The sequence below is a fragment of the Mytilus edulis genome, chromosome 11 (assembly GCF_963676685.1).
Source record: "Mytilus edulis chromosome 11, xbMytEdul2.2, whole genome shotgun sequence".
NCBI lineage: Eukaryota > Metazoa > Mollusca > Bivalvia > Mytilida > Mytilidae > Mytilus > Mytilus edulis.
In genome coordinates this window covers 65,112,332-65,125,376 of record NC_092354.1, presented here as the reverse complement: position 1 = coordinate 65,125,376, position 13,045 = coordinate 65,112,332, and the positions used below count along the sequence as shown (strand labels likewise).

The window sequence follows — 13,045 nt, the reverse complement described above, 5'->3', positions numbered from 1 at the left end:
TTATTTGGACTGCATGGATAAAACTAGAGGATTCCAAATGTCTGATAAAAAGTAAAAAACAACAAGATAGAGTAACGCACTATATAATAGCATAATAGTTATAAAATACTAGGCAACATTGATACACATGAGTGAAACAGAAATGCCACAACAAAAATAACAGCAAAATTGTTCTGTCATTATTTTTTTTCAGATGATCGTGAAACTGTGGATTCATTTTATTTTTGTGGAATGTGGAAAACTTGTATTTTTATGGATATTAGATTTTAGGGTTTGGACAAAATCTGCTTTAAATAAAAATCTAGAAAAGTTGCACCTGATTGAAGATTACCATTCTATTTCAGGGTGGATGGAGGTTTGAAGGAGATTCTTACCCGACCATTCCAGAGTTAGTGACAGTCCAGTATAAAAGTGGGACCATTGTGACGGCTAAGTCTCAGTGTATACTTAGTAATCCCATCATCAAAGAACTATGGCAGTTAAATAATGATGATATAGCTTTAGAGATGAAGATCGGCAATGTAAGAATTATTCAAATAAATATCTAAGGTCAAGATGACCATTGAAAATTAAATAATACGCCAAACAAAACACTTTGAGGTGGTACATAACACTACAGGGAGATAACTCTAAAAGTCAGCTGACCATTTTAATCATAATATTCTATTATTAAGGAAATATCAAACTTCTCAACATGTCAATGATCAAAAATAATTTGAAATAAAATAAGTTTGTCAAACTGCTATATATCCACTGGAATTTTTCTCAGGAAGTGTGTTGTTAAATTTTTTTGAAATTTTTATATTTTTGTCAAAGTGTAAAAGTAAATATTGTGTCAAAATTTTAATGAAAATTAAACCAGCCAAATTGATTTTAGTCAAGGTATTTTGGTACCACCTAATGCACTATTATATTTCATGAGCTAAACATTGACTTTCAAATTCATGGACTTTCTTGTACATTATCTGTATCAGAATGCCTTTGTGATTGTTTAATGAGATCACTTATACCAATTGACCTGGGGTCAGTCGGAAATCATTCATGGAAAAGAAAAAAAACTTGAGATTGATGATGTAACTGTCATGACCTACATTTTCTTGTATGAAAGGATAAATGTGGGACTTTTCAAAAGAGAAAAGGGTTAAAAGACTTGTTTTACTTTTGATTTATTTTGGAATATATACAACTTGTATTCTTTTTTCTTAAATAAAGGTTTATGTTTATTCAGTGTTGTCCTCCATTCCTTTTAATCTGATGGTATAATACTTGAATGTTAAGGTATCCAAAATGATTTTCCCACAGATTGTGTTGCGGATAAAATGCTTTATCACTATTTTATGAAAGGAGTAGGTCCGGTAAGGACTCATTTTGGCCTCAAATTTCAGTTTCATCTGACGAAAGATTTTGACCACTTTTTAAAGACTTAAGTGCCTATTTCACTTGATTTAATTAGTATAAGTGAAAGATTTAGTCATTAAAAACGATCCGATTCAAGCTCAAATATGAAAAATCTCTCAAATATGCCAAAAAACGTCACTTTTCAGATGGTTTTTGTCAATCAAAGAGCTGAAAGCTCTGAAGAAAAATGACGCCACTGTCTCTAATATTGGGATAGTTTTTATGCAAGTCTTGATTTTCACATACCGTAATTAGTTTAACAATGCAACATGTCTCGTAAGCATATAATTGATATTCGTATATATGTGTGTGTGTGAAGTGAAGGTGACAACTGGCTGTTTTTTTAAGACAAATGAATAGGTCAAGACTACCTGAATTGTACAAATAAATACCGTAGAAAGGCTTGTATATTTCTCACTGGTACATAGTCTGAATCCGGGTCCGTTCGCGCCCACTCATGTTCGCCCCCTTTCACTTTCACACCCTAAATGTTCGCACCCAATCTTAATTGGTTTTGTGTTTAATAACTCTGTAAGCAACAAGGCTTCCAAAACGGTCATATATTCCGGTCATTTGTATAATGTCCGGTAAAAGACCGGCTGGACAAAGCATGAAACGGTCATATACTTTTTAGTTTTCTAGGCTTTTTCGGTCATTTTATACACGATCTTTTTGACCCAACCTTTTGCCATTAACATCAACACATTTCCGGTCATAAATGTGACATGATGATTAATTACTATCAAAACAACACCTAGTCCAATACTTTCTAATTTTAATCAAGGCTAATTAGTAGTTGGACAGCTGAAATCTACCTGTTCAGGTGACAGGTGAACTATGTTCAGTACCGGACATCGTATAAATTGATCGGTCTATTCACATTTTTTTTCTTACTTTTCAGCGGTTTGTTTCTTATTGATTCAGTCCAAAAGATTAAAATTATTAGAAATTAGTTTATCAACATGATTTGATGAAAAATTTAAAAAGGTTTTAAATGAAAAATCGTCAGAACTACGTCGTATGAACTAGAACACGTGTGCGCATGTGCACAGGTGGGAAATTTAATTATGCATCCTACATTTCTTCAAAAATGCTAAAATTATCATTGATACCTGTATCTAACGTTCATTTCAAGTATTTTGTTGAAGAAATAATGCGGAAAGAGCTTCTTCACTCAGTCATGCTTTGTTAACATTCACGGATTATACGTATCCGTTTATGGTCCATGTTTTACCATTGTCAAGTCAACATCCGGTTAGAACAATGTGAAAACGAAACTAAAGATTTGATAATGTCATTTTGCACAAATAAAAAGTCTAAGGCAGATATGAGCACGCTGATGTGCACACTTTGAATGATGCACTGCCAATTTAACAGTTACATCCGAACATCAAATTCATATCATATCAAAGTTTAAAATCGGTTTTTTTATGCAATGTCAATCATTGGAATGGCCATCTGATTACCATAATTGCCTTTTGTGACTAAGTCTTAAGGAACTAAAATCGGAATCAGATATGAAATGTCCGGCTGGCTCAAATATTTTTTGGAAGCCCTGGTAAGCAAGTGTTTTCTTATAAGTATAATTGTTGTCATTGTCTCAAAATAAAGTGAGACAGCATTTTTATTTGTGTTGAATAAATCTTAATCATGTTTTGGATAGCGTATTGTTAAAAATAATAATAATCCTTTCTAATTAAAGTGGTATTTTGTCAACGTTTTATTTTGTGTTGAATAACTCTTAATCATGTTTTGGTTAGTGTATTGCTATAACTTTGTTTCATTGACTTCTTTCAAAATGAAGTGAGATTCTGACTAGGTTTTTTTCTGTGTGTTGAATAGATTTTATCATGTTTTGGTTATAATAGTGGATTGCTATATTTTGGTTCCTATATTTTATTGTTTCGTTGTTTCAGATCAAAGGGACCAAGCTGTGAAAAACAATTATCTTTTGTGTTTTTCCTTTAAAATCTTCAATGTTTTACTCATACCAAGCTATAAATACATTCAGTATTTACACCAAAGCAATTTAAAACAACAATCATGATTTTCCAATTATTCAACTTGAATTTGAATTAAAATTGAACGCAAATGAGTAGAATGCGAACGGACCTTGGGTGCGAACGTGCGAGGTGCGAACCTGCAAGGTGCGAACCTGCAAGGTGCGAAAGTGTATTGGGCGCGAACAGACCTGATACCACAAAATATTAAGTAAATAATCTTTTTGTTACTGTTATCAAAGGTCTAATGAAACTCAGGTAATTTCAAACATTTGTCAAAGAATTCTAGTCAAACCGGCACCTGGTTAAATTGGCACCTGGACAAATCAGCACCTGGTTAAATCGACACCTGATATAGTCAATTCGTCACCCATGTTAAATATATATTTTAACAGTATTTTAAGCAAAAACAGTAAAAATAAGTAAGGGGTTGCCAGAATTTTTTTCAGTATTTAAGCAAAAAGAGTTAAATACTAACTTTCACATTTTTGGGTGTTCATTGTACATTTTGTATATATTTATTTTTCTCAACTAAATGACATTTTTGGTGTATTTTTAATGATATATATATGAGTAGTCAAAATAATTATTACGTCTGGCAAGGCTTTTTAAATTTTATTCTGGGACACCTTTCTATGACCGCAAGGCTATGTTAATTTTTTTCTGGGACGCCTTCCTAAGAAAGCCTTCCTACGAACTTCGTAGGAAGACGTCACAGAAAAAAAATAAAATAGCCTTGCCAGACGTCATAATTATTTGGACTAATACATGAGATATTGGATATTTTTATGCATTATTTAAACCAGTTGAGCATTTTACAGGATTGTTTGTTTAATGCTTTTTAAACTTTACTGAAAAAAAAACACCTAAAATTTGCTTATTATTTGGCATGAAAGTTTGATTTATTGAAAGGGACTCATAGTTTTCCATTTTTTTTTTAATAATTGTCTAATTGTTAAAACAACAGCTTGGGTAAGGGCTTCGTTGTTTACCTTTATACACAACAACATAATTTCACTTTGGTTTCGTTGTTTACCTAAATACACAACAACATATTTACTATGTACTTGGTAACAGTTATTAATTAATTGAATAGAAAATATTATAACAAATATTATTGAATGCCGAATTGACGTCAAATAGGTGCCGATTTGACTAGATGCCAATTTAACCAGGTGCCGACTTGACTTGTACGTTTCAATTCCTCTGCGATCGTTTGCGGTATTTTCTTGAGAAAAAACCTATTTTCCATCATCAAAGAGAAGAAGAAACTGCTTGAAAATGATTCTGGAACGCTTCATGATTGTTAAAATAAGTTAAATTCACTCAAAAAACAATTTTAAAACTTGCGATGTTTAAACAGGAAGTTTCAAAAGCACGTGTAAAAAAAGAAATTAACCGGTGAGAGTGGAAATCCGTACATAACAGCTATCACTATAGTACGACTTTGAAAGCAAAACAGTTCCATCCTTTTGTAAAACAGTCTTTAATATACCTATCACATTAATGTTTGAAGGGTCTTAAGCTTATTCAAACCATAAAAGTCGGTATGAAATACCAAAACAGAATGAACAATAACCGATTACGTTTTGTAGCTTACAAATTCTAAACTGGTTCCCGTCAAACTACAACACTTTGTCCGAGTGTAGTGGAATACAAGCAGAAACCAGTTAGTTTGTAAACTGGTTCCTGGCTGATTACTACACAATGACCTCTCATGCATAATTAATGATAACACAAGCAGATTCCAGTTTGTATAGAAAATAGTAAATACGAAACCAAGCGCGGTAGGCAGAGAAATGTAATGAAGTTCAGGTCGCCAGTAATGGAACAATGACTGCGTCATTTTCCAAAAATGAAAGTGGCCGCATCCGTGTTCATCCACAACCTTTATATATGTTATGTATTATCATAAAATACAACTTACATTTCAATATTAAGGATGAACACGAATGCGGCCACTTTCGTTTTACAAGGAAACCGTCTAAAATTTAACTAAAATGATAGAATTTTGAAGATTTCAGTAATTTAGCATGACTTAATGGTGCTACAACCCGATATATGTGCATTGTATTGTCAAAACAACCCATATTTATGTAGCAGAAGCATTCAACTGTGCAATAAATTACTAAAAGTTTACATTTTAACAATTTTGTAAAACTGTTATATTTTGGGGCCAAAAAGGGGTCTTACCGGACCTACTCCTTTTCCTTTGATCTTGCTGACTGATAATTTTCTTTCAGTGGAGTCCAATGATATAAAAAATTATCGCTAAAGATAAGCATACACATGCCCATTGTTAATTAAATTAACAATGTCGTAATAGGTAAAATAGCGATAAAAAGATTATCATGGGTCATCTCAACTTGATTGTTTTTCTCATTTTCGCTGTAATGTCTCAAGCAAGAAAACCAATCTCGTTGAGATGATCAACGATAATTTATAAATATTTCTAGAAACAAGATGGTATCTCGAAATTTCCTGTTTACCAGGATGTTATATGAAATTTTTGTGAGAATACTGATTTACTAAAGATAATTGTATGTCATACATACTAACAAACATATTTTATTTGGAAATTAAAACAATGATTATATCCCACTTTTAAAAAAATTTGGGTATACTGTTTTATCTCTGTCTGTCTGTCTGTCCCATGAATCGTGTTCGTTGCATCTTTCTTAGGAACTACAGAATAAGGATAACTGAAATTTCATTTCGAGGTTTATAGTAGTCATCTATACCATGTGATGTGTTTTCAGATTCATCACTCATCAACGTCATCACTTGTTTCAACTTGTATAAAATTAGTTTTACATTTCAGGGTAATTTTGGTGAGGTATATAAAGGGTTATAAAATCCTAAAAATCAGTGAGCAGTAGCTAGCAGTTTCAGTTGTTTCCACTTGTTTAAAAATAGTTATACATTTCAGGGTAATTTTGGTGAGGTATACAAAGGGTTATACAAACCTAAGAATCAGGTTGTGGCTATCAAGACTTGTCGAGATACGCTCTCTGACGATCAGAGGAAGAAGTTCTTACAAGAAGGAAGGATCTTAAAACAATATGATCATCCTAATATTGTACAGTTTATTGGAATAGCTGCTCAGAGACAACCAGTTATGATTGTGATGGAATATGTGGCAGGTAGGAGGAAGTAGAATTAGTGGCTGGGTATTTTTTTCTTTTTTTTTTTTCTATATATATTCCTTCATACTTTGTTGGTTTCTGTAAGACACGAGAGGACTACACTACAGAACAGTAGAATTTTGTAATAATTATAAGTAAAAGGTAGTTGGGTCTTAAAATAGTGCCTCACAGGCCTACTGTGTCCTCATGCATTTAATTTTAGAACAGCCTGTTTGCTCTCCCTTGTATAAAATATGTACTTTTGTTAAAAAAAAAATGAAAATTGGTAAAGATATTTACACAGATTTATTTATTTTCTACTGAACTATAAAACTATGAACATATTTCCAAAGGCTATCAATCGAGTAATTTATAATATCTTAAGTTAGTTGGAAAGAAGAGGGTAAATATAGAAAGATTGCAATCAAAACCCCCAAAAAGTCGAAAGAAAAACAGGAAACAACAAGGCCATAAAGAATCACTATACTAAAAAACTGAATGATTAGGAATATTCAATATGTCTTCCACCTTAACCAACCAGGATGACAATAAAAAGGAGTATAAAGAAATGAGAAAACATGACACAACATGCAGCCTCAGATGAATTGTGATTCTAACCTAGAATTTAGGAATGTACAGATAATGTTGGGTCAGTTTGATTTTGACTCATCATGGTCTCACTTTAGTTTCTTTATTTCTGCAAATTTTAAAAAGACAAAATTGTTTGACCAGAGAAATGCTATTTATGTTTGGCAAAAGAATTGATATAAGAAGTTTATAAGTGCTATTTAACTGAAGTCCCCGAGGGTATCACCACCCCAGTAGCCAGTACTTCGGTACTGGCATGAAAATACGGATTTTTTGTGTTATTAAAATTTACTGTTACAAAATGATAGAAATTATTATTAATTAAGGAATGTATCTCCCTCGTGCAAAGCTCTGGTTCCTTTCACGGATTTGGCTATACTTTTTGGACCTTTTGGATTATAGCTCTTCATCTTTTATATAAGCTTTGGATTTCAAATATTTTGGCCACGAGCATCACTGAAGAGACATGTATTGTCGAAATGCGCATCTGGTGCAAGAAAATTGGTACCGTTAATTTTATTACTACCACTGGGTCGATGCCTCTGCTGGTGGACTATTAGTCCCCGAGGGTATCACCACCCCAGTAGCCAGTACTTCGGTACTGGCATGAAAATACGGATTTTTTGTGTTATTAAAATTTACTGTTACAAAATGATAGAAATTATTATTAATTAAGGAATGTATCTCCCTCGTGCAAAGCTCTGGTTCCTTTCACGGATTTGGCTATACTTTTTGGACCTTTTGGATTATAGCTCTTCATCTTTTATATAAGCTTTGGATTTCAAATATTTTGGCCACGAGCATCACTGAAGAGACATGTATTGTCGAAATGCGCATCTGGTGCAAGAAAATTGGTACCGTTAATTTTATTAAGACAGAATCATAAATCTTTTCAGGTGGTGCACTGTTAAGTTATTTACGGAAACATGGAAAAACTCAATCAAAGAAACAGTTAACAAAGATGTGTGAAGATGCAGCTAATGGAATGGCATATCTGGAAAATAAAAACTGTATCCATCGGTAAGGACAAATAAACAGCACCATCAAGAACTGTTAACATTTGTGATTAGATCAACTCTATTTTAGGGTTAGCTAGCTATAAAACTAGGTTAAATCTACTATTTTCTACTTAAGGAAATGCCTGTACTATTCGATTTGGAACTTTCTGTGGAGTTAGGTATTATTGTAACTTTACTTTTTTCATCGGTAGGTCCAACTAAACAGCACCATCAAGAACTGTTAACATTTGTGATTACAGTAATTCTATTTTAGGGTTAGCTAGCTATAAAACTAGGTTAAATCCACTATTTTCTACTTAAGAAATGCCTTTACTATTTGATTTGGAACTTTCTGTGGAGTATTGTTGTAACTTTACTTTTTTCTAAGAAGAACAACATGATATATTCTAGGACAATGATATCTGATATGCACTTGTACATGCAGTGCATTGATGCTTCTCATTTCCATGGAAATGATTTGACTCCACCATTTGTACCATGGTCCGATAAATTTTGTTTAATTAGAAACACATATACTAGGTAAAAAATGCTATGTGGTATTCAGAATATAAATCGGCACATCTCAAAATTTGACTTTTTAAGTTAGGAATCCTTATCGTTAATTTCTGAATTTTCATGATCAAATAATCGTTTTAGAAAAATTTTAAGTCCTCAATTAAGTTTTCAGCTGTTTTGATTTTGAATTGGTTGTTTAAAGGCCTCTAGCAGGAACCCGTCTGTCAGCTGCCCTGTTAACAATTTTGTTTTCAGGTGATAAGAAATAAAAGATGTTCATGTTGTTAAGCATGTTAAGTTTTTTTTTTTAAAAGACCTTTCAGTTCAGCAATTACCTAATATTAATTTATTATGCTTATATAAATCTGACTGACTTATTTTGCAGAGATCTAGCAGCTCGTAACTGTCTAGTGGGTGACAACAATGTTGTCAAGATATCAGATTTTGGTATGTCCCGAGAAGAGGAGGAGTATACTGTATCAGACGGACTGAAACAAATCCCAATAAAATGGACAGCACCAGAGGCCTTATTGTATGGTAGGTTTAGCTTATTGAACTATTACTGTAGTAATATTTTTGCACGAGTTATACAAATAAGTATTTATTATACCTTCGATGCAAGGTATGAGGTAAACTGCTTTAATTATGTCGATCTTTATGTCAGTTATTATAAAATCAGAATTTTATGCCTAAGGATTTAAATGTTCATCCAGTGTCGCAACCAAATGTTATGAAACAGTTATCAAAAGTACCAGGATTATAATTTAGTACGCCAGACGCGCGTTTTGTCTACATAAGACTCATCAGTGACACTCAAATCGAAATATTGATAAAGCCAAACATGTACAAAGTTGAAGAGGATTGAGGATCCAAAATTCCAAAAAACTTATACACAATGCTTACTACTATAAAACACAAATCAAGATCGAATTTGTTTGCATCACTTTTACAGTCCGGTAGCTATATCCCTCTATCACATTAAATACAAGTGGGGGCATCATCTGTGTCCAAATGACACATTCTCTATGTACTTGCTATGATGTTTATATTACTGCCAAAAAATTCAATGATATAGGTGTCACACAAACACAAAATTCTTATTTAAATTTTGATAGAATCATTTGTATGCTGCATTTCATATAACTTGTCCAACTACTGCAATAATGGCTTTTTTCTATTAAAACATTCAACTTAAGGTATGGCCCATAATAAGCAAATAAACAACACGCAAACTAATTTACATTTTTATCAAGAATTGTAGGTAGGGGGTCTTCGAGTTCTTACTATGAAATAAAAATCTGCAAAATATTTGAGGTTAACAACAAAAATCTTTTTAATTTATGAGTTTACTTACCTATATATGGATAATAAATGTTTGTAATGTTAATATTGTGTATTGTTGTACAGGTAAATACACGTCCCTTTGTGATGTTAAATGTTTGTTATGTTAATATTATCTATTGTTTTACAGGTAAATACACGTCACTTTGTGATGTATGGAGTTTTGGTATATTAATGTGGGAGATATTTTCTGGTGGATTAACCCCATACCAAGGCATGTCAAATGCTCAAGCCAGAGAAAGGGTTGATGCAGGTATAATTACCTTCTTTGAGAGATTTTGTTGCTACATGTATGTTATAGGCAATTTTATTTGGGTTATATTTTGTCATATAGTCCAACCATCCATCTAAAAATAGTTTTGTCACATTTTTTTAGGACCCACTGAACAGAACAACTTTTGAATTCTCATTTAAAAGGCATCAAATTATACAGAATAAAATTGAACTGTAAAGTTTAAAGTTTACAGCTATAGATCTTGAAGTAGATTGTATCATAGAAATTAAATGGAACAGAGAAAACACTTAAAGCTATTTTTTTTTACAGGATATAGAATGCCAGCGACAAAGCTAAGAACTGTGAAGCTATTTATAACTTTTTTTCTACAGGATATAAAATGATAATATAAAAAGAGGAAACACCTAATGATGATTATAGCTTTGTTCTTTTCATACAAGACATAGAATGCCAGCATAAAGGGTATCACCTAATGTTATTTATAGTTTGAATTTTTCCCTACAGAATATAAAATGCCAGTACCAAAGGGAAACCAAATACTATAAATAACTTGCTTTTTACTCTAACAGGATATAGAATGCTTGCACCAGAGGGAACACCATATACTATTTATAACTATCTTCCCTACAGGATATAGAATTCCAACATCAGAGGGAACCCCCAATACTATTAACAACTATGTTTTCCCTATATTATAGGATATTGAATGCAGGCATCAGAGGGACCCCCCCCCTCCCCCCCCAATACTATTTATAACTGTGTTCCCTACAGGATATAGAATGCCAACATTAGAGGGAACCCCGATACTTTTTATAACTATTTGTTCCCTACAGGATATAGAATACCAGCATCATATCAGAGGAAACCTCCTATACTATTTATAAATATTTTACTCTACAGGATATAGAATGCCAGCATCAGAGGTAACACCCAATTCTATTTATAACTTGTTTTTTTCTCTAACATCATATAGAATGCCAGCATCAGAGGGAACACCCAATTCTATTTATAACGTTTTTTTTTTCTCTACAGGATACAGAATGCCAGCATCAGAGGGAACACCAGAAGCAATATATACACTGATGAAGAAGATATGGGAATATAACCCAACAGAAAGACCACATTTTGAAGCAATCAGAAAAGAACTGAAATCTATACACCATAGCTTGTAGCAATGGAGTCAGCTGAATTGTGATATTGTTCAAACTAAGTGCTCTGTACAGCTATGTTATTTTTAATGCAAAATCATGTACTGGGAAATAACTTGTTTTTATGTGTAAAACTGTTTCTATGGAAACCTTATATTTTATACAAACACACAATAGTTGCCTTTTCAGGAATAGAAAATAAATCACAGATTATTTTGGCGTAAAAGAATTCAACTTTTTCTGAAAAATCCACTTTGTGAGATATTTTTTTAGAGAATCTCCTTTTCTAATTTTTTTTTCTAATTACCGATATTTTACTTCTCTATTAATATCTATTCTTCATGTTTTGGGAATATTTATTTCTCTTTAAATTTTTGGACCATCAATCAAATTTAAAGGTTGATGAATCAACAAGATATTTTTGGACCATCAATCATTTAAATTTAAATTTCGATGAATAAAACCAGGTATTAACTAAACCGCAAACTCCCACCTACCCCATGAAAAAAAATCAACAAATGATATTTTTCAAATAATTCAGGGCAAATTTTTTATAAATAAAAAGAAATGGTGCATCGCCTGTTAATGTTCAGCATTTGCTTGTAATTTGTAAACAGATGTTGTCTAATGCCACTGATATAATGCCACATTCAAGTGTGCCACTGTTGTTTTAATTAAGATGGAAAGTTTGATATAAATGTATGTTGATTGAAAAATAAGCTCAGGTCTTGTTCATATATGTTATGTTGCTGGTATTAAAGATCGTGATATATTATAGAATTGAGACAATTATGTTTAATTTGAAATAAGTGCTTGCGTTTTTTCTTTGATATTTAAATATTTATCATTGAGTTCAAACAATATGGTCGTGCCGGACATAAATAAAATCAAGAAATATGATGACACAATAAATCTGACTGTAATGTTACACAACATATTGAAAATAAGACGATGACAGGAATGTTTATTTTTATTTTGTTTTGAAGAATTAGAATGTTCTTATTTTATTTTTTCTTTGAAAACATTTGTTTTTTCCGTATTAGAACAATCTTGTTTTCCAGTTCGATTTATTAAAAAAAATCATAAAAACTCTTATTTTATATATGAAATTTAGCCTTCTGTAACTGTCTTGTATTGAGATAATTTTACAGTTTTTTTTTAAACTTATTTACAATCTTCAAAAACAAAGGTGCAATTCCCAGGTTCATTTTCATATGTTTTGCTGTATACTATGAAATTCAGAATTTTTTTGGAGGTTTTTATCCTTGCAAACATTGTTACAGCATAAGTGTGGCAAAAATAAAAAGTTTCTTTTTTACTTTTGATAGCATTTTCAACATGCAGCCTTCCCTAAAATTGCAATAATTAATCCTCCATTTTTGTACATTGTTCAACCATCTAAATATATATACCCTAATTTTTGGGGTATTTACAGTATTCATATTTTTTAATCAATTGTGCCTTATACAGGGTTTTTATATTGGAAGTGGATTTATCACGTTAAATCTTTTAAATCTCAGGACAGTTGACATAAAACAGGGGCAGATCCAGCCAATTTATCCACATTCAAATGCATTGATCGTCCAAAAAAAAATGGGGGTTTCCAACCCCTGTAACCCTCCCCCTGGATCCGCCACTGTAAAAAAAAGAACCATCATATTTGGTCAGCAGCCCAACAGTGATTGGTTGTGATGCA

The 13,045-nt window shown here is 32.1% G+C and overlaps 1 protein-coding gene across 6 annotated transcripts in view; it reads left to right on the top strand.

Annotated features, from left to right (window-relative positions):
• The window catches only part of LOC139496083 (tyrosine-protein kinase Fer-like), a 37,052-nt gene extending 24,816 nt beyond the window's left edge, over positions 1–12,236 (top strand). For all 6 annotated transcript variants that reach the window (XM_071284535.1, XM_071284532.1, XM_071284531.1 and 3 more), the window contains 6 exons: positions 345–521; positions 6,328–6,541; positions 8,008–8,131; positions 9,011–9,162; positions 10,097–10,219; positions 11,234–12,236. In XM_071284535.1, the coding sequence (XP_071140636.1) occupies positions 345–521; positions 6,328–6,541; positions 8,008–8,131; positions 9,011–9,162; positions 10,097–10,219; positions 11,234–11,373 (930 nt within the window). In that variant the 3' untranslated portion in view covers positions 11,374–12,236. The remainder of the gene's footprint in view (positions 1–344; positions 522–6,327; positions 6,542–8,007; positions 8,132–9,010; positions 9,163–10,096; positions 10,220–11,233) is intronic.
• Positions 12,237–13,045: the final 809 nt, after the last annotated feature.